The following is a 22,282-nucleotide window of genomic DNA, read 5'->3' as shown; positions in this document are numbered from 1 at the left end:
AATGTCTGTAGTTTTCTGCACACCTTACACAGATTCATACCACTGTGGCTTTGTGCATGCTCTACCCTCTGTCTGGAATATACTTCACTCCAAGCTTTAGTTGAGGTGCAGTTCCTCTAGGAGGCCTTGTTGGCACTCTTCAGGCTGAGCTGAGTGCCCTTGCATTGGCTCCCATAGCACACTGGGCATCCTCTCTCATTGCACTCTGAAGTTCAGGTCCTCTGGCTGTCACTCAGACTCCCTTGTGAGTTCCTTGAAGGTGTGGGCATGTCTCGTTCATCCTTGGTTCCCCAGTGCCTAGTCCAGCACCTGAAGCATAGTAAGATTTCAGTAAATGTCTGGGGAGTGAAAGAATAGTTATCATTGTAGATCTATGTTTCTTCTTAAGTGCTTATGATTCTTCTCATAATTATAGGTCTGCCTCTCCTCTTGGTCTTCATAGCTCTCTTCATGTGACAAAGAAACTCCCTAAAATACTAAAAGCTAAAGGAGATTGTTATCTAAGCTTGAGATGGAAGGTGGCCAGCAGAAACTTGGAGGTAATCTAATTTGCATTTTCTGGGCCACAGGATTAATTCTAGAGGCCAAAACCAAATACTACAGAACCTAAAATACATGCTAGTTTGACACAATGGATCAGAAGAATGAATAACAAAAAAATAAGATCCTATTTCTCTAGTTTAAACCATTTATTATAGTCAGTTTTTCTAAGCCTTATCTGGAATTGTCAAACTAATATTTTCTAAATTAATTTTAAATCCATATGGAATGTCAACTAGTCTTTGTACTGCATTTTGAGTATGAAATGAACAAGCACAGTATTCACCCTGCAGAAGGCATTCAGCAAATGGTTATTGACTTTACATTTCCCTATTGGAATACACAGAATATTTCACCAAAACAAAATTATTCATTAATTCATTCAATACATTTTTTGAGTACTTGTTATGTGTGAGGCACTGTTCTAGGCCCAGGGGATATAGCACTGAACAAAGGACTTTTCTGTCTAAAAGAGCACACTCCCACTCTCTTACCCTGCTGTCATGGGGTTTTCATTCTATTGTGAAGAAAATAACCATAAATCACGCAAAAAGTATACATCACCAACAACCATGATAAGGATTGTGGTGAAAAATAAAACAGGGTAATGGGGTGTGTGTGTGTGTGTGTGTGTGTGTGTGTGTGTGCTATTTTGGATGGGGAAGGTAGGGGAAGCCTATCTGAAAAGATGATATTGCAATAGAGACTTGAAGGAAGAAAAAGAATGTCATGTTAATATCTATGAAAAAAGAATTATAGGCAGAGAAAACAGCAAGTGTGAAGGCTTGAGGGAAGAGAATAGGTATGCCTTATTTGAAGAGTATCAAGAAGGCCAGGTAGCTGGGGCAGAGTGGGCAGAAGGAGAAGGGCAGGACACGAGCTGAGAAGAGTATCTGTGGGTCAGATCATGGTTTTGTTTTTACTCTGGTAAGATGGAAACCACTGGAGGGTTGTGATCAGAGGAGTGATATGCTATCTTCTATGTTCACTCTAAAGGATCACAGCCAGTTGCCTGGACTTGACCACAGGGAGTGGCGGGGGCAGAAATCTAAAGATCAGTTGCAATTATCCAGGTAAAAGATGGAGGCTGTCGCAATAATCCAGGTAAAGAATGTTTGGTGGCTTGAACCAGGGTGGTAGCAGAATAGGTGGAAAAGTAGTCAGGCAATAGGTGTCTGTCGGAGACTCAGTCAAAAAGATTTGCTGATGACTGGGTATGAATTGTGAGGGGGGAAAAGGGTGGCTCTAAGATTTTGTCTTGAACAACTACAAGGATGGATTTAGTGGGGTTTGGGGAGAAAAATCCAGATTTCAGAGGTGAGAGGGAGAGATGTTAATTCTGGTCTCTCTTTAAATTTGAGATGCCTATTCAGATATACAAGTAGAGTGTTGAGCAGTCAATTGTGTACACCTGTTTGAGTTCGGGAGCGAGGTCAAAGCTGGGCTAGATGTTGGAAGTTATTAGTGTGCTGACGGTGTTCAAAGCTATGGAGTATTGAAAGTTGGGGTCACCTAGGAGGTGTGTTTGGATAGAGATTTGAGAACTGGCCTGGAGTATTCTAACATTCAGAGATTGGGAAAATGAGGAAGAATCAGAAAAGGAAACTGAGCAAGAGGGATCAGTGAGATAGAAGGAGACCCAAGAGAAAGTGAGTGGGTGGAGACCCAGAGGCCAAGTGAAGAAAGATTGTTATGCCTGAAGGAAGAAACAACCCACCAAGTTCCCATTTACCCCAGGTCTCAGTGGATGGTGTACTTCCACATCTATGTGTCTGTAAAGATGTTTTTTCTTTATTCTTTTTGGCCTGGGGTTACCCAACTGCCATATATTCCCTTTGTTCCTTCCCCTAGAAACTCTGAGTCCATGTGGTCCAAGACTTCAGTACTGGGCCTGTGTGGTTATGAGTTCATATTTCTCTTTTCCTCTTATGACCGCTATAAGATCAGTTCACCTTTTGTTTACAGTTCTAAGGAGAATTTGAAGCACTGAGCATATACCAGCGTTGTCCATTCATAAAATCACTCATTTATTCATTTGCTGTGTAGTTGCTGGGAATTTGCAACGTGCAGGCACTGTTCTAGAAGCTGATGATATAGCCATGAAGCAGATAGACCCAACATGAGCTTTGCCAACAGGGAACTTATATTTTAGTGAAGTAACAGGGAATTACTTTCAATTGGGAGGGCAGGGAAGTATCTCTGAAGGTCTAGATTCTGCTGTCTCCAAAGTAACCAGCTCATCTGTTCCTTTTTTAGAATCCTGAATTAAGCCTGTGTTCCCAGTTCCTAGAAACCCTCAAGGTTATTGGTTTCCTCCTCGCTTAATAGAACAATGGAAGAAATCTGCCTCCAATTCTATCTTCACATGAGCAACTATTTATAATTTATAATATTACTCTGAAAATCAGTTCTTTTCAAGTTTTATCTAACACCCACCAGAAGAAACAAAAGATTGTGAAAATGGAATTTGTCAAAGTTCCTTTCCCAACAATATGATGTTATTTAATTTTGCTAACATTTTTTTTGAATACTTACTATATTGCAGACACTGGTCTAAGTAAAGCATTTTATGTGCATCCTATCCTCTCATCATCACACAGCCCCATGAGGTAGATACTATTATTATTAACCACATTTCACACTCAAAAAAACTGAGGCTTAGAGAGACTAAGTAAATTGTCCAAGGTCACACAGCCATGAAGTGGCAGAGCTGTTGTTAAAACCTATGTCTGTGATGTTTAAGATTTTGCTCTTAGCATTACTTTGAAAGTAACAATATGAGGGCATTTAATGTATTTTTTTGGCCCAATATGATCTGCAGAAACTATGTATTTTAAGTACTACATTTATTTTATTTACTAAATTATTGTCAGATAAGAAACCGAAATAAAAGATTACAGGGTCTAGGATTCCTCCACAATGAACGAGCTTTGGGGTATTTCAGTGACAAATCAGCTTTAATGCAATCAAATTTCATCCTGCAATGAAAGTGTGTTAGTTTGTGGTTTCCAGTTTAAAAACAGCACTATATTGTCTTCCAGAAATATATAAATAGAAATTCAAGAAGTATTTCAATGAATACAGATGAAATTAGTTTTGTAAGAACATCAAATATGTGGGTTTCATTTCTTAGCTCAGTTTAGAAACTATAATTTCAATTTTTTTTAGCAGCTGTGGTAAATTTTGAGATTTGAAAAGTTCATGTAATATAAATCCTCATTTATTAAGCATTTAAATTGTATGCCTAATAATTTACTGTGTACATTACTTCACTTGTTCTTAACTATAACTCTGTAAAATATTATTGTCCTTGATTTACAGATGAAGATATTGAGACTCAATTAAGTAACTTGCTTGAAATTCAAAAACATTAACTGTAGAAGGCAGTAGTTGAACCCAGGGTTCAAAGCCCCATGATCTTTTTATTACATGACTTTATTTCCTATTCAGTCTTCAGAAGATGTTTATCTTATTAGATTATTCTCATTCTCTAAATAAGTGACCTTGGGGAACTATCTTTTTTCCCTGGTATTTTCCCCTGCCTTTAAAACAATGTGATCAAACTGGAAGTTTTTCATGATCTCTCTTAGCCCTAAAGCTCCTTGGTTCTGTAATTCCATGAATAGCCCATTTCAAAGATAATTCTACAGTAATCAGTGGGACTCCTGTTTTTCTCTTTTTTTTTTTTTGAAACAGAAAAGTGAAACTTTTAAATTAGTTTAGTAAGTACATCTACTAGTTTTTTTTCTTTTATAGTCATGGTTATATTATTTGGTCCTTCTTAGTTGCAACATGTTTCCTCACCGTCATTTATAATACCTCTCATCAACAATAACCTGAAGAAATAGATTTGAATTGCTTTCCCTAATTTATAGCTGGAAAACCAGGCTATGCTGGTACCTTAAATTGGCTTTCCTCAGGTCACGGGCACTCAGTACCAAGAAGAATTGGTACCTACGTGTTTGAAATTTCTGGATTTCTGGTCTTTCTCTGTACTTGCTCACTCCTTTCTTTCATTTGGCCCAGTGATGGGCAAACTACAGCCTACAGGCCAATTCCAGCCTACCATCTGTTTTCGTATGGTCCATGAACTAAGAATGATTATCACATTTTAAAATGGTGGGGAAAAAAAGACTATTCTGTGACATAAGAATTATATGAAATCCAAATTTCAGCGTCTATAAATTTTGCTGGAATATAGCTACCACACTGATTCCTTTATGCACTGTTTTTGGCTGGTTTTCTGCCTCAATAGCAGAGTTGAGTAGGTGCAATCAAGACTGTATGGCCTACAAAGCCTAAAAGTTTGTTATAGAAAAAGTTTGCTGACCAACTATACTGATTGCTTACTATTGCTAGGCACTCTGCAAGTCACAGGGAACACGGCAAACTAGACACAGGACTGCCTTGGGCTTAAGAAGCGGTTTCTAAACTTTGGAATAAAAAATAAACAACAAACAAAGTTGGAGGGACATAGAACTTCCAAATATTAATTTTGCCAGTGGGGTTTGTTTGTTTTTTTTGTTTGAGATGGAGTCTTGCTCCATCACCCAGGCTGGAGTGCAATGGCATGATCTTGGCTCACTGAAACCTCTGCTTCCCGGGTTTAAGCAATATTCCAGTCTCAGCTTCCAGAGTAGCTGGGATTACAGGCACCTGCGACCACGCACTAATTTTTTTTTTTGTATTTTTAGTAGACACGGGTCTGGTCTCGAACTCCTGACCTCAGGTGATCTGCCCACCTCAGTTTCCCAAAGTGCTGGGATTACAGGCGTGAGCCACCTGCCTGGCCCCAGTGGGTATTTTTTTAAAACACAGCTACTATTTTCACTCATCATTTTATTTATAAAAGGAGTATGTTAATACAAAAAAGTATGTTAATGCCGAATTTGTAGGAAGAATATAATCTCAAAAAGCGCTCTTTAAAATGGAATATGTTAAACTTCATGAAAAACTTTACATGGTCATTGCTTTTCTCATTTCATTATGGATCAAAGAAGACATTATAGACCGGCCTGTATCATCAGACCAGCTTTGGGAAGCACAGGAGTAGTTGAGTAGTTCACATTGTTACTTTTCAGGCAAAACAATCTTTAAAAATGTTTAGTTTTTATAGTGATAGAATGCTTTAGTTTGAGAATGTAACAGCTAGTAGCTTTTTTTTGAGACTGAATCTCACTCTGTCGCCCAGGCTGGAGCGCAGTGGCACGATCTTGGCTCACTGTAAGCTCTGCCTCCCAGGTTCACGCCATTCTCCTGCCTCAGCCTCCCAAGTAGCTGGGACTACAGGTGCCCACCACCATGCCCAGCTAATTTTTTTGTATGTTTAGTAGAGACGGTGTTTCACCGTGTTAGGCAGGATGGTCTCGATCTGCTGACCTCGTGATCCGCCCGCCTCGGCCTCCCAAAGTGCTGGGATTACAGGCGTGAGCCACTGCGCCCAGTCCACAGCTACTAGCTTTTTAAAGTCAAAAATAGAAATACAGTGATGGGAAATTCAAGGAAAGAAATACGAAGGAAAACAGGGAAGTAAAGAAATCTGCCAATATTCACTCTCCCTCAACAGACATTGCATCCCATTTGCCCTGTGTTTAGATGGAGGATAATCCGTTTTAGCATTGATTTTTCATCCTGGCTTCTCCATAGAAGAAAAGAAGATCAGAATACTTTATCTATTGAAATATTGCCCTCTTCACTGGCACTAAGCCACCTTCAACAAACATATGCACTCACTAAAAACCATAGCATCATCTCAAAACCAGAGCCATCTAAAGAAATGTGAATTCCCATGGATGAAAAGCTCATCCATCAATAAGGATTTGAAGTTGGGAAGTGACAGTTCCCACTTGCTTTAGAAAGTTTGCTAATGCTTCATGACAGACTACCTATTTTGCAATAACTAAAATGACAAAAGACTAGAAATTATTGCTTTATCTTGTATGTCCTTATTCCTGTAGTCTATGTTAGTGTTTATTTCCTGAACGCATTTTTTTTTTTTTTTTTTTTTTTTTTTTGGAGACAGAGTCTCATTCTGTCACCCAGACTGGAGTGCAGTGGCATGATTCCAGCTCACTGCAACCTCCGCCTCCCAGGTTCAAGCGATTCTCCTGCCTCAGCCTCCTGAGTAGCTGGGATTACAGGCACGCACCACCACACCCAGCTAATTTTATATTTTTAATAGAGCCAGGATTTCACTATGTTAGCCAGGCTGATCTTGAACTCCTGACCTCAAGTGATCCGCCTGCCGCAGCCTCCCGAAGTGCTGGGATTACAGGTGTGAGCTACCACGCCCTCCTGAATGTATTTTATAGAACACTATGCATGGGATGTAATGTTTGGGGGAAAAACAGGATTCTGTGCTCAAAGAAATACGAGAAATACTTGGTTAAGCAAAATCTCACAGGATTACTTAACACAGGATTTCTCAGGATCTATAATATGGTATTGTCGATTTAAAGCATATACTCATGTATAAGATTTGGAGGCAAGAAAGACAGCAAGGTACATAGGAATGTTTTAGTTTAGGTTATTGAAGTGAACTAATTTATTTGGTCATTTTAGCACGAACAATTATAGAAGAATAGGCCAATTATTTTTATTGACCCAGATAATTCTGGGTCTCAGTTGAAATTGTCTTTGATAGTTTTCTGGTTTTATATTAGCTTTTGAACAGTTTATTTTTATCAATACATTGTCCTTTTTCTTAAATACTTTTCCTCATTTAATACATATTCCTACCCTGTAAATGCAGATATCATCTTTAAATGTTTAAGAAATCATCCTTAAAACTATGGTTTTCTAAAACCTAAGGACCATGGATTAATGCGGCTCCTCAAAATCCAAGAGGAGGTGAAGCAATAGGTTTTATAATTAATGTATTATATCAACTAGAGTAGTGTTTGGCTTTGAGTAACAGGAAACCCCATTAATGTAGCTTAAAGAAATAGGTTGCTTTTTCCTTCTCTATGTGATGAGTAGTCAGGAGGTAGGTACTCTGGAGATGGGTGTTGTGGCTCGTGGGTGTCACCAAGGTACCTGGCTCCCTCTATTTTCCCATCCAGCCATCCTTAGCATGTGGTATTCATCCTCATGACTGTAAGATGGCTGCTGCTGCTCCGTGCATTGCATCCACATTCAAGGCAAAAAGAATAGGGAAGGGAAGTAAGCAGAAGGTGTGTGTCAGTAGTTGTCTCTTTATTAAAAAACAACAACAACAACACACAAACCTTTCCAAAGCCCCAGCCAATAGACTTCCAAGTATATCTCAGTGGTCAGAAAAGTGGCACATAGCCACCACCAGCTGTGTGAAAACCTAAGAAATTAAATTCTTTTTTTTTTTTTTTTGAGACGGAGTCTCGCTCTGTCGCTCAGGCTGGAGTGCAGTGGCCGGATCTCAGCTCACTGCAAGCTCCGCCTCCCGGGTTTACGCCATTCTCCTGCCTCAGCCTCCCGAGTAGCTGGGACTACAGGCGCGCGCCACCTCGCCCGGCTAGTTTTTTGTATTTTTTTTAGTAGAGACGGTGTTTCACCGTGTTAGCCAGGATGGTCTTGATCTCCTGACCTCGTGATCCGCCCATCTCGGCCTCCCAAAGTGCTGGGATTACAGGCTTGAGCCACTGCGCCCGGCCTGAAATTAAATTCTTTAGTTGGGCACATTGGGGTTCTGCTAGAAACGTAACCTAAGTCTGGAGCTAGACTGCCTTTTGAGAATCTCAGCTCTGCCACTGGTTAGTTACAGGTGATTCATTTCACTTTCCTCCCCTATAAAGAGAGATAAGATAACAATAGGGTTGCTAAGTATTAATTGAGTTAATACTTTCAAAGTGATTAGAACTGCATCCGGTATATAGTAAATGTTATATAAGCACTTTCAATAAATGAGTAAGGAAAAGAGTAAATATTAGGTAGAAAAGTGGCAAGCATGAAATAAATCATGAAAAGTGAAAATAAAAGTGTTGCTAACATGTAAAACTTGTGTAGAACAAACGTCAGGAATTTCACTAATTTCTTGAGCCAAAGAAAGTTAAATAGGTGCTGCTACCTCCCTTAAGGAACTATGAGCCAGTGACTTTCTGAGGATAGATTTTTCTTTTTTCTTTAAGGAAATTGAGGATTTTATGTCTGTTTCAATCAATTGCTTCTACAGAAATTGTAGGGCCTGTGATTTAAAGCTAAAGCAGATTAGAGGCTTGTATAATTATTGACATATTTGGGACATACCAGCAAAAAAACCTGGAAAATCACATACAGCTCATAATGAGATCGCTCCTCCGTCATTCATATGTGATCTCATCCAATTTTTAGGTGTTTGACTATTATTATTTAACAATGTTTTTAGACATATAAAATGTATTTCTATAGACATTTTATATGGATGTAGTTATTTAAGCCAGATAGATTTGAATTCTAAGCCGAGCTCTATCAGTAACTACATTAGGCATCTTACTTCTCTAAGCTTTAGTTTCCTTATCTGTAAAATGGGGATGGTAGCAGCATCTAATTCTCAGGATTGTAGTAAACATTAAATAAGGAAATGTAATAGAGTGCTTAGCACAGATCCTGTTACACAACAAAAGTTTAATAAATATCAGCATCACTGCCATCATTATTTTATTATTATTATTTTTGAGACAGAGTCTCACTTTGTCACCCAGGCTGGAGTGCAGTGGTGCGATCTTGGCTCACTGCAACCTCCGCCTCCCAGGTTCAAGCGATTCTCCTGCCTCAGCCTCCCGAGTAGCTGGGATTACAGGTGCGTGTCACCAAGCCTGGCTAATTTTTTGTGTTTTTAGTAGAGACCGGTTTTCACCATGTTAGCCAGGATAGTTTCGATCTCCTGACCTCGTGATCCACCTGCCTTGGCATCCCAAAGTGCTGGGATTATAAGCATGGGATAGGCCACACCCGGCCCATCATCATTATTTTTTAAAATCAACCTTTAATGAGGTATAATTTACACACAATAAAATGCACCCATGAGTTTTGACAAATGCAATGCCTGTGTAACCACCACCATAACTGAGATATAGAATATTTACATCAACCCTAAATTGTTATTTTAAAATAGGAAAACTGGTATTTCATCTAGTAATAATAAAAAGGAGAAGTCACTGTGCAGCACAAAATATGGTATCAACCATAAAAAAGCATGAGTAAGTGCTAACTAGAATTATGGGACCATGGGAAATGCGGCAGGAGGCGCATTCACTGTGAGGGAGTTGGGGACAGGTCAAATGTACTATACATTATTGCTTCTGCCTCTGCAGCAGCGATCTCTGTTTTTCCTGTTAAATGCACTGTGCTTGTCCTTTGGTGGAACAACTTCTCCCCAATACGTTATGTTTTTGGAGTGGGGCTGTTTCATCCTTGACTCCAGTCTTGTCATTTCTATTGGAATTCTTAGAAAACTGTCTTCCTGCTGATATTGCTGGGTGTAATTTGGAGAAGCTGAGATAGTCACTGAGACTGAAGCCACCACAGACAAAGGTCAGCTTGAGGGATGGAGAGAGAAACCTGTGCTGTTATCATCTTCTAGATCCCCAGAGGCTTCCTTGAAGCTGGATCTATCCCTGAACTTTTCAGTTACATAAGGACCCATGAATGCTTCATCATGGATCAGATCTGTTCTCAAACTGATGTTCAGGAACCAATGTGTGACTGGTCCATGCCCACTTCTGATTATATGGGCTCAGAGACAATGTACATGGGAGTGCTTTGCCAGTGGTAAAGTTTCTACAAACGGGAGGTAATTGCATGACAGGTATAAAGTTATTTGGACCATTGGACCATTGAGGTTTAAAGTATACTGATACTGAAAGCAGAATTGTTTGAACTAATTGCTAATTTTAAGGAATTCAGACATTCTTCCAAAGGATTTAGGCCAAATGTTGCCTAAATTGTTTCTCTATTTCATATGAAAGTGATTTCTGCAGCTTAACTGTTCTCTTCTATTTATGTGCATGGTCATAACTGATGTTGTCACATGAGTCCTGTTTCTTTCTTATTAAACATGTGTCCCTCCCATTGATGTTCAGCACCTTTGAAATTCCAGTTGCTGTTCTAAGCTGGGGTTGCTGCATTGAATAACACAAAATCTCTACCCTCATGAGCTGATTTTCTGGGAGGAGAAAGACAACTGTGCCCTCCATGTGCCAGTTTCTGTACTGCTGCATTCTTCTTCTTTTTTTTTTTTTTTTTGAGACAGAGTCTCACTCTGTCGCCCAGGCTGGAGTGCAGTGGCGCGATCTCGGCTGACAGCAACCTCAGCCTCCCAAGTTCAAGTGATTCTCCAGTCTCGGCCTCCCAAGTAGCTGGGACTACAGGCATTCACCACCAAGCCCGGCTAATTTTTTTTTTGTATTTTTAGTAGAGATGGGGTTTCAACATGTTGGCCAGGCTGGTCTCGAACTCCTGACCTCAAGTAATTTGCCTGCCTCGGCCTCCCAAAAGTGCTGGGATTACAGGCTTGGGCCACCACACCCAGCCTGTACTGCTGTTTCTGATTCTCTCTTTGTAGTAATACTGCTGAAAGTGTGGGAGGTCTTATGTGGAAATTCCAGATTAAATTTATGAGAAATTTACACATTATTCACATATTTACATATTTGTCTGTGAATGGGCATATTAAGTTACATGTTTGTGCCACACAGAATTATTAATATTATCTGGGTAAGCTGGTTCAGGTTACAACTCTAGGCCTCAATTTCTTATCTGAAAAAATGGGAACTATCATAGTGCCAGTCTCACCCTGTAGGGATTACATGCATGTAAATAATTTTTTTTGTCTGTTTTTTGAGACGGAGTCTTGCTCTGTCGCCCAGGCTGGAGTGCAGTGGCACGACCTCAGCTCACTGCAAACTCTGCCTCCCAGGCTCAAGCAATTCTTGTGTCTCAGCTTCCTGAGTAGCTGGGATTAAAGGCGTGTACCACTACGACAGCTATAAATGCATGTAAATAATTTACCATAGTGCCTGGCATAAACTGAGAGCTTAACAAATGATAGCTAATATATTATTGTTGTTATTATTATACATATATATTATTTTATACACATTCACCTACTATTCCTCAATGGGATAAAACAAATAATTGTGGATCACATTTTATTTCATTCATTTAACATGTATTGAATGTTACTATTTATGCTAGACCCACTGTGGCAGATTATATTTTTCAGAAATAGCTACGATAATATCTCCCATTCTTATCATTCCCCCATCTAGAGGTACAGTCTAATCTCCTTCCCTTTGAATCTGGGTGGGCTTATGAGTTGCTTGTAGCTAATGAAAGTGGTAGAAGTATGTGACTTCCAAGTGATTCAGGGCAGGCAAGCCCCCAAATTGCAGCTTAGCCCAGGAGGCTTCTTGACTTTGCCCAGAAAAGAATGTAAGGGCAAGCCAGTGGTAAGAGAAAGCAACTTTCATTGAATCAGTGCTGCTTCTTGTGGAACAGGGCTATCCCATAGGGAGTATGCTCAGGGTGGGCAGTGTACAGGGCTGTTGGCAGCTGTACCTATACCTACTTTTAATTATATGCTAATTAAGAGGTGAGTTACTTAGAACTTTCTAGAAAGGAGGCAGCGAGTTTCCAGAACCATATAAGGTAACTTCCCGGCCATTGCCATGGCCGGTTGCAATGGCATTTGTAAACTGTCATGGCAATGGTGGGAGTGTCTCCATGCTAATGAGCAGTGAGGGCAACTAAAAGTGTCTTTCTTCCTTGCCTGCTGGTTTCTGCTGGCTGCTTCAGTGAATCCTGTTTTGACTGAATCCTGGTCTGATCAGTGGGGTTGTGATTGGAAAACAAGTTCTGCAGGCCTCCCACCTCACAAGGCTAGGTCATAAAAGGTGATGCAGCTTTCCCCTTGTGAGCTGTATATGTTCACACACATATGAGGAAGCCTAAACTGGGCCACAGAGAAAGGCCATATGGAGAAACCCTGAGTCTACCTGAAAAGTGGGAGATGCCCAGCTAACCATCGACTCCTCCAGCTCCTGTCACCATCCAACTGCAATCACATGAGAGACCTCAAGCCAAAACCACCCAGTGGTTTCAGCTTCCCCAAATTCCTAACCCACAGAGATTGTGAGAGAAAATAAAATGATTACTGTTGTCTTAAACCATTAACTTTTGGTGTTATTTGTTCTGTATTAATAGATAACCAGAACACCTACCTTTAGGGGCTCAAGATAAAGCCTTAAACAGATTTAGTTTCATAGGGTTTCCATTCTAGATCTTTCTGATCGTTGGCAAGTGAAGAACAATGATTTTTGGTTGTAATTATCTATCAGATAGCTGTCTGGACCTGCTATCAAGTCTAAATTTGTAGATATACTTATTAAACAGATCACATTCATTCATTTATACATTTATTTATTTTATAATATTTTTATAGAGATGGTCGGGGGGGATGGGTCTTGCTATGTTGCCCAAGCTGGTCTTGAACTCTTGACCCCAAGCAACCCTCTCACCTGGCCTCCAAAAACGATGAATTACAGGTGTGAACCACCATGCTCCATTTATGAATTTAATACATCAATTGCTTTCTTAATATAGATGGGACACCTCTGACCCCTCCTGAGTGAAAAATCCATGTTCCCAAGCACCCAGGCCTTCCATTCTATCACAAGGCATGGTTATCGCTTGTTCGCTTCCATCTCTCTTAATACCACCACCAGCTAAATTCATTCTGTTATTCATCTTTGTATTGTTATCATCTAGGCTAGTGCCTGCACATAGCAGACCTATTTAAAAAACAAACCAACCCAAACAAACATGAAGCCCCTACGTAGCTGAAGGAGGGCTGCTGATTCCAAGACATAGAGATAATTTATTCAAGGATAGTCCCTATCCTCCAGGAGTTCACAATTCAGCACTAGACACCCTGTGGGACCCAGCCTGACAAGTGCAACGAATGAGATGCCAGAATTGAGTCCTGCGGTCGAACAGAGGGACTACAGGGCAATGCACTGGGCGTGGGAGGTGGAGATGGCTCTGGGAAAGGATCATTCATTTATTCCACAAACACTTATCAATCACCATAGCACACATAGCACATAGGAAGCGCTCAATATCTGTTATTAAATGCCAGCCACTGTGCTAGGTGCCAGGATGCAACAGCGGACAATAAAATTGCAGGGGCACGTGCCCTCGTGGGGCTTACCGTGTAGCGAAGGATGACAGGCAGTGGACGGAATTATGTAAAATTGTGCTAGATGCAGAGCAGGAAAATAACAGGCGGCTGAAATTCTAGTAAGGATGTGAGCCCCTTCGGCTGAGGGGAGCCGTGGGCGGGTTCTGAGCAGGAGTGGCCGTGAGGGAGACGGACCGTAGGGGGCGGGAAGACTGCAGGCAAGAGCTGGTAATTTTAAGATGCAAATAACATTTTTTTCTGCCTGACTGGAAGAGGAGCGTTTGGTCGCTCGGGATTCTCCCGGGGCAGGGGGCTGCATTTTTAGTGTAAAATCGGTTGCCCAGCAGTGCAGGGCATGTTGTGGTGAACTGCAGCCCTAGTTCCCAGGTTTTTCATGCTTGGCACATCGAGGCTCCTCGGCCCCCAGGACCAGCAGACTCCCCATGCGCGGCTCGGATTCGGGCCGGAGCAGGCAGGCAAGGGTGCTGGAGCGGGTGCACAGCAACGCTCACCCCTGGGTTTCGGGGTCTGCAACGCCGGGCGGGCAATAGGAGGCGGAGTTTGCGCTGCGGACCTAGGCGTTGGCGAGGGCCACGCCCCCAGCCGCAGACCCTGCCTCCAGGCCCCTTTGATTGGATCAAGACCGCGGAAGGGCCGGGCGTCCCCGGGCGGCCCGAGGGTCGGGCAGGGGAGGGTGCGCTGATTGGCCCGGCGGGGATTAAGTCATCGCTAGCAGGTTCGAGCGGCCCAGACGCCGGCGGGGCGGCCGAGGCTGCTGTGAGAGGGCGCTCGAGGCTGCCGAGAGCTAGCTAGCGAAGGAGGCGGGGAGGCGGCGTCTGCACTCGCTGGCCCGCTCGCTCGCTTCCAGGCGCCGCTGCGGGTCGGCGCTGCGTTTCCTGCTCGCGAACCACTCCGTTGCCCGCGCCGGGAGCAGCAGCCCCTCGGCCGGCTCCGGGCTCGGTTCGGCAGTCTTGCGTGCCGGCGGTCACCGCGCGGGGAGCGAGCTAGCGCCACACCTGTGGAGCCGGCGGCCGTCGGAGGAGCCGGTCGGGGTCCTGCCGCGTGCGTGCTCTGGGGAGCGGGCGGCCCGGGTCCCGGGGGAGGCGCGCCCCCGCGGCTGGGCGCCGCGGGCACTATGGGGCTCCCAGCTCTCGAGTTCAGCGACTGCTGCCTCGATAGCCCGCACTTCCGAGAGACGCTCAAGTCGCACGAAGCAGAGCTGGACAAGACCAACAAATTCATCAAGGAGCTCATCAAGGACGGGAAGTCACTCATAACAGCGCTCAAGAGTGAGTGTCCCGAACCTCGCGGGGACGCGGTCCCGGGGCGGGAGGGACTGGGAGGTGGCGCTCAGCCCGGGTTGCCCGCGCATCCGCCGGGTTTCTGCTCCCGGTACACTGGGGGACCGGTGTCGACGCCTCCGAGGCAGGAAGGATACGTAAAGCGGGCGAACCCGCAACCATCAGATGAAGAGAGAGACCCGTCGCTCCGCCTTTTTGCGTTCGGGGATGGTCGGGAGGTGACCGAGCGCGGGTGGTGCTCTGGGGCACCGCGGGTGGGCGTGCGCGGCACGCAGGTGTCCCCAGGAGTGGGGCCAGAGTGCCCAGCGCGCCGCAGCCTGCGGGCAGATCCCATCGTGTCCACAGCTCCAGCTCCCTTAGGGGCAGAGTTGCTCAGCCTTGGGTGCCCAACCGTGAGAATGGAGCGTGCCCTGCCGAGGGGGCGCTGCCTCCCCTTGGGAAAAGGCGGGTTGTGACTGCTTCGCTCCCTGTACGCAGCTCCAGCCCAGTCAGGCCGCCGGGTTCCCTGGGTGGAATGCTTGGTTTTAGCTTGCGACTCCTTGGAGTATTGGCAGCCAGTAATCTCTAAATCTAGAATCAGTACGTGCGCAGGTTCTGATTCTTGTGTTTAGCAGAAGGTGATAGGGGTGGGAGTAGAGAATCAGAGTGTTCCTTTACTCTAAACTGTGGGCGAGGGTTTAAAAATAGAATGTGCATATCCCAACTCTCTCCCTCTCCTGCTCCCAAGCTCTCCCTTTTACCTCTCCCATTATCCTTGAAAACGTAAAGGTCTGAGAAGGAATGTCCATAGTCCTCAGAAAGAAGTTTAAACGTATTTCGAACATTCTTGGACCTTTTGTAAAACCATTTTTGCGTTTTTTCCTTTTGGTACAAGGGGAGAGATGCAATTTTGCATTCTGCTGCACTTTTGCAGAGCCAAAGAGTTTCTTTTTCTGGCCAAATAAGCGTGCTCTAGGGATGAGTGCTTTGGATTGTGAGAACGTTTTTGGTGCCTTTTCAGTCTCCCCATTTAAAAATAACTCAGTTCATCTTTTAGTTTAGGAACCACATGAAGGCAGATAGTGGAATTGTCTCTGACTCTCTTACTTTATCTTTTTCTGTGATGGATTTGTTAGTAGGTGATACCTTTCAGCTAAGAAAGGTTGCCTTAGCAGAGTAGAGTCCTAGCTATGAGAATTGTTCCCAAGCCTCTTTAAAGGGCACTTACAAAAGTCAGATGCCTGAGATGTCATTTTGTCAGCTTGTTGCTTCTAAAAATGAAGAGAGAGACAATGGAATGCCAGGGCAGCTCAGAGTGCCTATCTTTTGGGATAAAATGAACACAGGACTGTGATGTGATGAGGCTTCTTAGAGGCGGATTCTCAGGCTGTGCCTTACCTGAAACATATGAACAGACTCTTCCTTTGTCAATGATCAAGGCCATTCTTGGTTTAGGGGACGTGGGTCCCTGGTTTGGAGTAAGTTGGGGGCCCACTCACAGGTTGGGCCCAGGAATTTTGATTGAACCTCAGGCTGGCTTTATTGGGTTCTCTGCTTCACTCAGCAAACTTTTGGTGTGCTTGTGGTGTATTGGGTACTGCAGTGGGCACTGCAGTGGGCACTGCACTGGGCACTAAGGGTGTAGCAGTGAATATTTTGCTACCCCTGTGCTTACAGAGGTGTACTTCATTCCAGGCACTCTTCACCTATAATTATCTCATGTGCTTAGATTCATTTTGCAAATGAGAAAACAGAGACTGGGGAAAACACTTCCTCTGAGTCACACAGCTCTAGCAGCAGGACTAGAGCTTTTGAATCCACCTGGTTTGAGCCAGTGATGGAGTCCCTGCCAATGCAGAGCTCTTATTTCTGCCCCATCTCACTTGCCCGGAATGGAACCTTTTGCACCAAGCCCTAGGATTTGGTCTTGTGTTTTCTATTTTGGCATTGAATCTGAGGAGGGTGCCTTTGGGTGACTGGCAGTTTTCCTACTACTATTTTTTTGAGGGCAAGAATTCTTTGGTAGGAAGGAACATTGCAGTGATAGAGTTGAAGGGTTATTTAAGCTGTCTAATGGAATGGATCAGCCCTGTAATCTGGGGGAAAGACTGATGGGGAACTAGGTGTTCTGTTCTCTCTACATCCAGCTCTATTAATGTATTCTACCACTACTAACTACTTGATCAGGTCAGGTGACCTCTTGAAATAGAGGGTGGAGTCAACCATTGTGTCCTGGATTTCAGACATTCTGGTATCATGAGATGCTTGCTATATTGTGTACTACTATATTAATGTTAGTGTATTATTTTTCTTCAGTCATGTTTATTATGTTTATAAACAGAAGTGTTTTTCCAGTACAACTTAAACATAAATACATAATTATATAAACACTGGGTTTAGATAATCTGTGTTCTCTTATAGCTCTGAACTTTTGTGGCTTTATTTTATAGCCATATTTATTTTATTTTACAGTTATTTTATAACTAGTATTTGCAGCTCTTTGGATTTAGCTTGCTTTTGAGTGTTAATCACAGGCAGTAAAACTGTCCTCTAGGGATTGCCAAAGTTCAGGTAGATCATTGTTACTATTACTTCCACTTTATGAATGAGATGCTGGCAATGGGGATGCAAATTCTTTATAGATCTAGATCCCGTAAAGGAGAAACATGCAGCAGGTGCTTGATTAAGTGAAAATATTGCGAGTTGTTTTTTAGACTCCAAGCCCTGGGTAGCAAAGGCCAGCTAAGATGTTGTATTATCCTCTGAAGTTTTGTAATTCTTTCTCCGTCACAGGCTTTGAAGAACCCATGTGGGCTAGAGGGACAGATAAGGGTGACTGAATATGTCTTGACTTTGTAAAGCAGCAAAGTTTCTTTTGGGGGTAGCCCTGAATGATTATCAGTGATTGTCTTTTCACTGAGTAATACAGCATTGAACAGAGAGGCCAAAAACCTGTTCTTGGTGTGATTCAGTAAGGTAAGTAAGTGGTTCATCCTCTTTGCCTTTTAAAGCAAGAGTAAAAAGGTCAGCATTGAGTTACATGGTTGAAAGCCTGTCACCCTTTTGTACTTGTTAGAATTAAGGATAGGCATTTTGCAATACATAAGCGCTGCTTGAATGGCATAAACTCTCAAAGGATGTTTGATGCCAACCTGCTTTGTTTAGGAGTAATTATGTTACTCAGAAAATCCCAATGGAACAAATGGATGTGGAGTTGGGTAGCAAAATATTTTCCCCAGATCTTTTGCTTTGTTTCAGTACCTTGTGAATAAAGAAAATCAAAGGCATTTCCTAATTATTTGTAAATGGTGGTAATTGACAGTTTGAATATTACTCATACAAGCATAAATGGCAGTAAATTAAATTCAAACAAAGTTTTGTAGTTTTTATATAACATTGGCTGAAAAAAATCCCTTCATTTTACTCCATTCTGTGTTCTTAGTTGGAGTGAATAAATTTGCATCCAGTCTGTAGTTCTCAACTCATTGACTTTGGCTTAAACCCTCCTTCCCTGCACTTAAAATCATTAGTGGATTTTTTTTTTGTTAGAGCAGTTTTAAATTCACAGAAAAATTGAGTGGAAAGTGTAGAAAGTTCCCACAGAGCGCCTCATACCTGTTCCTTCCAGTTACCCCTATTTCTAACATCCTGCATTAGCATGGTACAGTTGTTACAGTTGATGAACCAATATCAATATAACATTATTAACTAAAGTCCATAATTTACATTAGGGCTCACTATTCGTGTTGTACATTCTGTGGATTTTGACAAATGTATAATGACATATAACCACTATCATAGTATCATACGGAATAGTTTCACCACCCTAAAAATCCTATGTGCTCCACCTGTTCGTCCCTCCCTCCCCACTAACCCCTGGCAACCACGAATCTTTTTACTGTCTCTCTAGTTTTACCTTTTCCAGAATGTTATCCAGTTGGAATTAAACAGTATGTGGCCTTTGCAGATTGGCTTTTTTTTCACTTAGCAGTGTGTACTCAAGGTTATTCATGTCTTCTTATGTCTGGGTAGCTCATTTCTTTTTATTGCTGAATAATATTCTGTTGTCTAGATGTGCCATAGTTTATCCTTTCATCTATTGAAGGACATTTTGATCATTTCCAAGTTTTATCAATTATGAATAAAGCTGATATAAACATTTGCATGCAGTTTATATGTGGAAATAAGTTTTTAGCTCATTTAGGTAAATACCAAGTAGTATAATTGCTAGATTATATAGTAATATTAATAGTATGTTTAGTTTTTTTAAGAAACTGTCAAACTGGCTTCCACTGATTGTATTGTTTTACATTATCACCACCAATGAATGAGAGTTCCTGTTGCTCTACATTCTGCTCAGCACTTGGTTTTGTCTGTGTTTTGGATTTTGACCATTCTACTAGATGTGTAGTGGTATCTCATTTAAAACAATTTAGCTATTTCCTTATGACATATGATGTTTGGCATCTTTCTATGTTGCTTACTTGCCATCTGCATATCTTCTTTGGTGAGATGTCTTCAGATCTTTTGCCCATTTTTATTTGGGTTATTTCTTATTGTTGAGGTTTGTTTGTTGTAAAATATACATAACACAACATTTACCACTTTAGTCATTTTTAAGTATATAATTCAGTGGTTTTCGGCATGTTCACCATGTTGTATAATTACTGTCTCTTTCGAGAACATTTTCATAATCACAAACTGGAACTCTGTTCCTATTAAACAATAACTCCCCCCTTTCCCCTCCCCCAACCCTGGTAAACTCTATTCTCCTGTCTCTATGAATTTGCGTATTCTATGTACTTCTTATAAGTGGAATTATACAATATTTGTCATAAATATCTGGCTTATTTCACTTAGCAAAATATTTCCAAGGTTCATCCATGTTAATAGCATGTGTTAGGATTTCATTTCTTTTCATGGCTGAATATCTTGTTGAGTTTTAATTATCAACAGCTATCATTAACAAAGACTATTCTTTCTCTTTTAAAGTCATAAAAATGTATTTTTTGCTTTCCATTTTGTTTCCCTTCAGCGTGATCACTAACACTTGGAATTGACACACCAATTTATCATGGTTGTCTCTCACAAGAACACTGTATTTATATTTATTCCTTTCAAAGCAGTAACTTGCTTCAGGTCAGCATGTTTTTTGGGGAGGTTTTTCATAAAAGCTTTATTGAATTATAATTTACATTCCATAAAATTCACCTTTTAAAATTTTATTTTTTATTGTTTTTATTATTTGTAGAGATGGAGGTTTCACTTTGTTGTTGCCCAGGCTGGTCTCGAACTCCTGGCCTCTGGCGATCCTCCCCTCTTGGCCTCCCAAAGTGCTGGGATTACAGGCATGAACCACGGCTCCTAACCACTCACTTTTCTTAAGTGTATAATTCAGTGGTTTGTAGTTACAGAGTTATGCAACCATCATCCTAGTCCTGTTTTAAAACATTTTTAGCACCCCAAAAAGCTTTCTCATGCTCATTTGCAGGCACTGCATTTTTGCCTGAAGCCTCATACAAGCACTGATCTACTATTTTCTGTCTCTAAAGATTTATCTTCTCTGAAAAATTAAGCTAAATGGAATCATATAATATGTAGTCTTATGCATCTGGCTTCTTTCACTTAGCATGCTGTGTTTGAGGCTCATTGTGTTGTAGCATGTATCAGTAGTTTGTTCCTTTTTATTGCTAGAAAATATTCCATTTTGTAAACCATAAGTTGTTTATCCATTCACCAGCTGATGATTTGGGTAGTTTCCAGTTTTTTGCTCTTATGAATAATGCTGCTATGAATGTTTGCATACGTGTCTTTATGTGTATATATGTTTTCACTTCTAATTTCATTTCTTACCTAGGAGTAGAATTTTGCTGGGTTGTATTGTAAATTTATGTTTAAGTTTAATTTAAACTTATGTTTATTTAAAAAACCTACTATACTGTTTTCCATAACAGAAGCACCGTTTCACATTCCCACCAACAATGAATGAGGATTCTGACTTCTCCACATCCTCGAGAATACTGATTGTTGTCTTTCTTTTTGATTGTAGCCACTCTAGTGGGTTGAAGTGATACCTCATTGTGTTTTTAATTTGCATTATCCTGATGACCAATGAGGATGAGCACCTTTTCATGAGTTTGTTGATCATTGGTGTATCATCTTTGCTGAAATGTCTATTCAGATTTTTTTTTCCTTTACTTTGTCCCATGAAACTTTTGATGATTAAGTGAACAGCACTTAGTATATTTTCTCCATTTGCCCTCTTTTGGGGACTATTTGTTTCCATGTGCTTCCGTCTTAGATGTATTTAACTGATCAGTTTTCAGGATCTCAGGAGTGAGGAAAGTGGTTCTTATGAGGCTGTGGTTCAGGTTTCTGCTCTTGTTAGGCCAGTGGGCATCACTCTGGGCAGATGCCACAGGCTGGACTTCCTAATTCTGGCCTGCATAAGCTAATGATCCAAGCCCTCTCAATGGACAAAATGAGAACCGGCCAAGGAAGAACCGTTATCACCATTGAGCTACTGGGGAAAGCAAGTTGTGAAGGGGACTTTGTTATCCTGTCAAGGCCATTGCGTTTCTAAAAATTAGCCAGTGGAGTAATACTACCCTAGCAGTCAAAGTAGTTTTTCTAGATTTAAGTTTCTGAGTGAGCCTCGTTTTAACTTTTAAAATTATATATATTTTTTGCCATCAGAGGAAGTTTTGTTCAGCAAATATGGAAACCCTGCTCAACCTTTACCATGTCCTCCAAAGCCCTAGACTATAGAGTAATGGCTTTTTGGATGGAGGTAACCAATGCAGGAGTCATTACTGGGGAGATTGAGTGGGACGTTTGGGGGCCAGTGGTGCGGCCAGTTGTGACTGTAGCAGAATGAAGGCAAATGCACGAAGAGATAGGCCAGGGCCAGGTCATAGGGATCTTGAATTCTAGAAAGGACTTAGGCTTTATTCTAAGTGTGATGGGCAGCCACAGAAGGCTGTGCCATGATCGTACTCATGCTTTAAAAAGATTATGTAGGCAGCTGTGTAGAGACCAAGTGTAGTGGAGCAAGAATGGAGGCAAGATGACCAGTAAGGAAACTGCTGTGATAGGTGAGGTGAGAGAAGATGGCACCGTGGGCTAGGGTGGCAGCATCACAGATGGTGGTCAGAGGCTGGGTATTTTTGGAAGTAGAGCCCACAGGATTTGCTGCACAGCATATGGGCTATGAGAGAAAAGAAAGAAGTCTAGAATGATTCAGATATTTTTGGTCTGAGCAATTATGTGAATGATGGTACTATTTTCTAAACTAGTTTGCTTGGGAAGGATTAGGTTTAGGGGTAAAATT

At 41.8% G+C, this 22,282-nt stretch overlaps 1 protein-coding gene across 13 annotated transcripts in view; it reads left to right on the top strand.

Moving 5' to 3' along the window:
• Positions 1-22,282, top strand: part of LOC105466962 (Rho GTPase activating protein 26) — a 907,509-nt gene that overhangs the window by 431,147 nt on the left and 454,080 nt on the right. For 3 of the 13 annotated variants that reach the window (XR_011624172.1, XR_011624170.1, XR_011624167.1), the window contains exon 1: positions 14,433-14,961. The exons of 2 other annotated variants lie outside the window; for them this stretch is intronic. Coding sequence is in view for 5 of the 11 variants with exons in the window: in XM_011716194.3 (XP_011714496.1) it covers positions 14,808-14,961 (154 nt within the window). In the remaining 6 variants the exon portion in view is untranslated. Of the gene's footprint in view, positions 1-14,430; positions 14,962-22,282 lie in introns of those variants that run through there. 8 more of the 13 variants (XM_071097777.1, XM_071097778.1, XR_011624171.1 and 5 more) reach the window with 7 other exon arrangements.

Source organism: Macaca nemestrina, chromosome 6 (genome assembly GCF_043159975.1).
Source record: "Macaca nemestrina isolate mMacNem1 chromosome 6, mMacNem.hap1, whole genome shotgun sequence".
NCBI lineage: Eukaryota > Metazoa > Chordata > Mammalia > Primates > Cercopithecidae > Macaca > Macaca nemestrina.
Note: the sequence above shows the minus strand (reverse complement) of the source record. Positions and strands in the feature narration are given on the sequence as shown.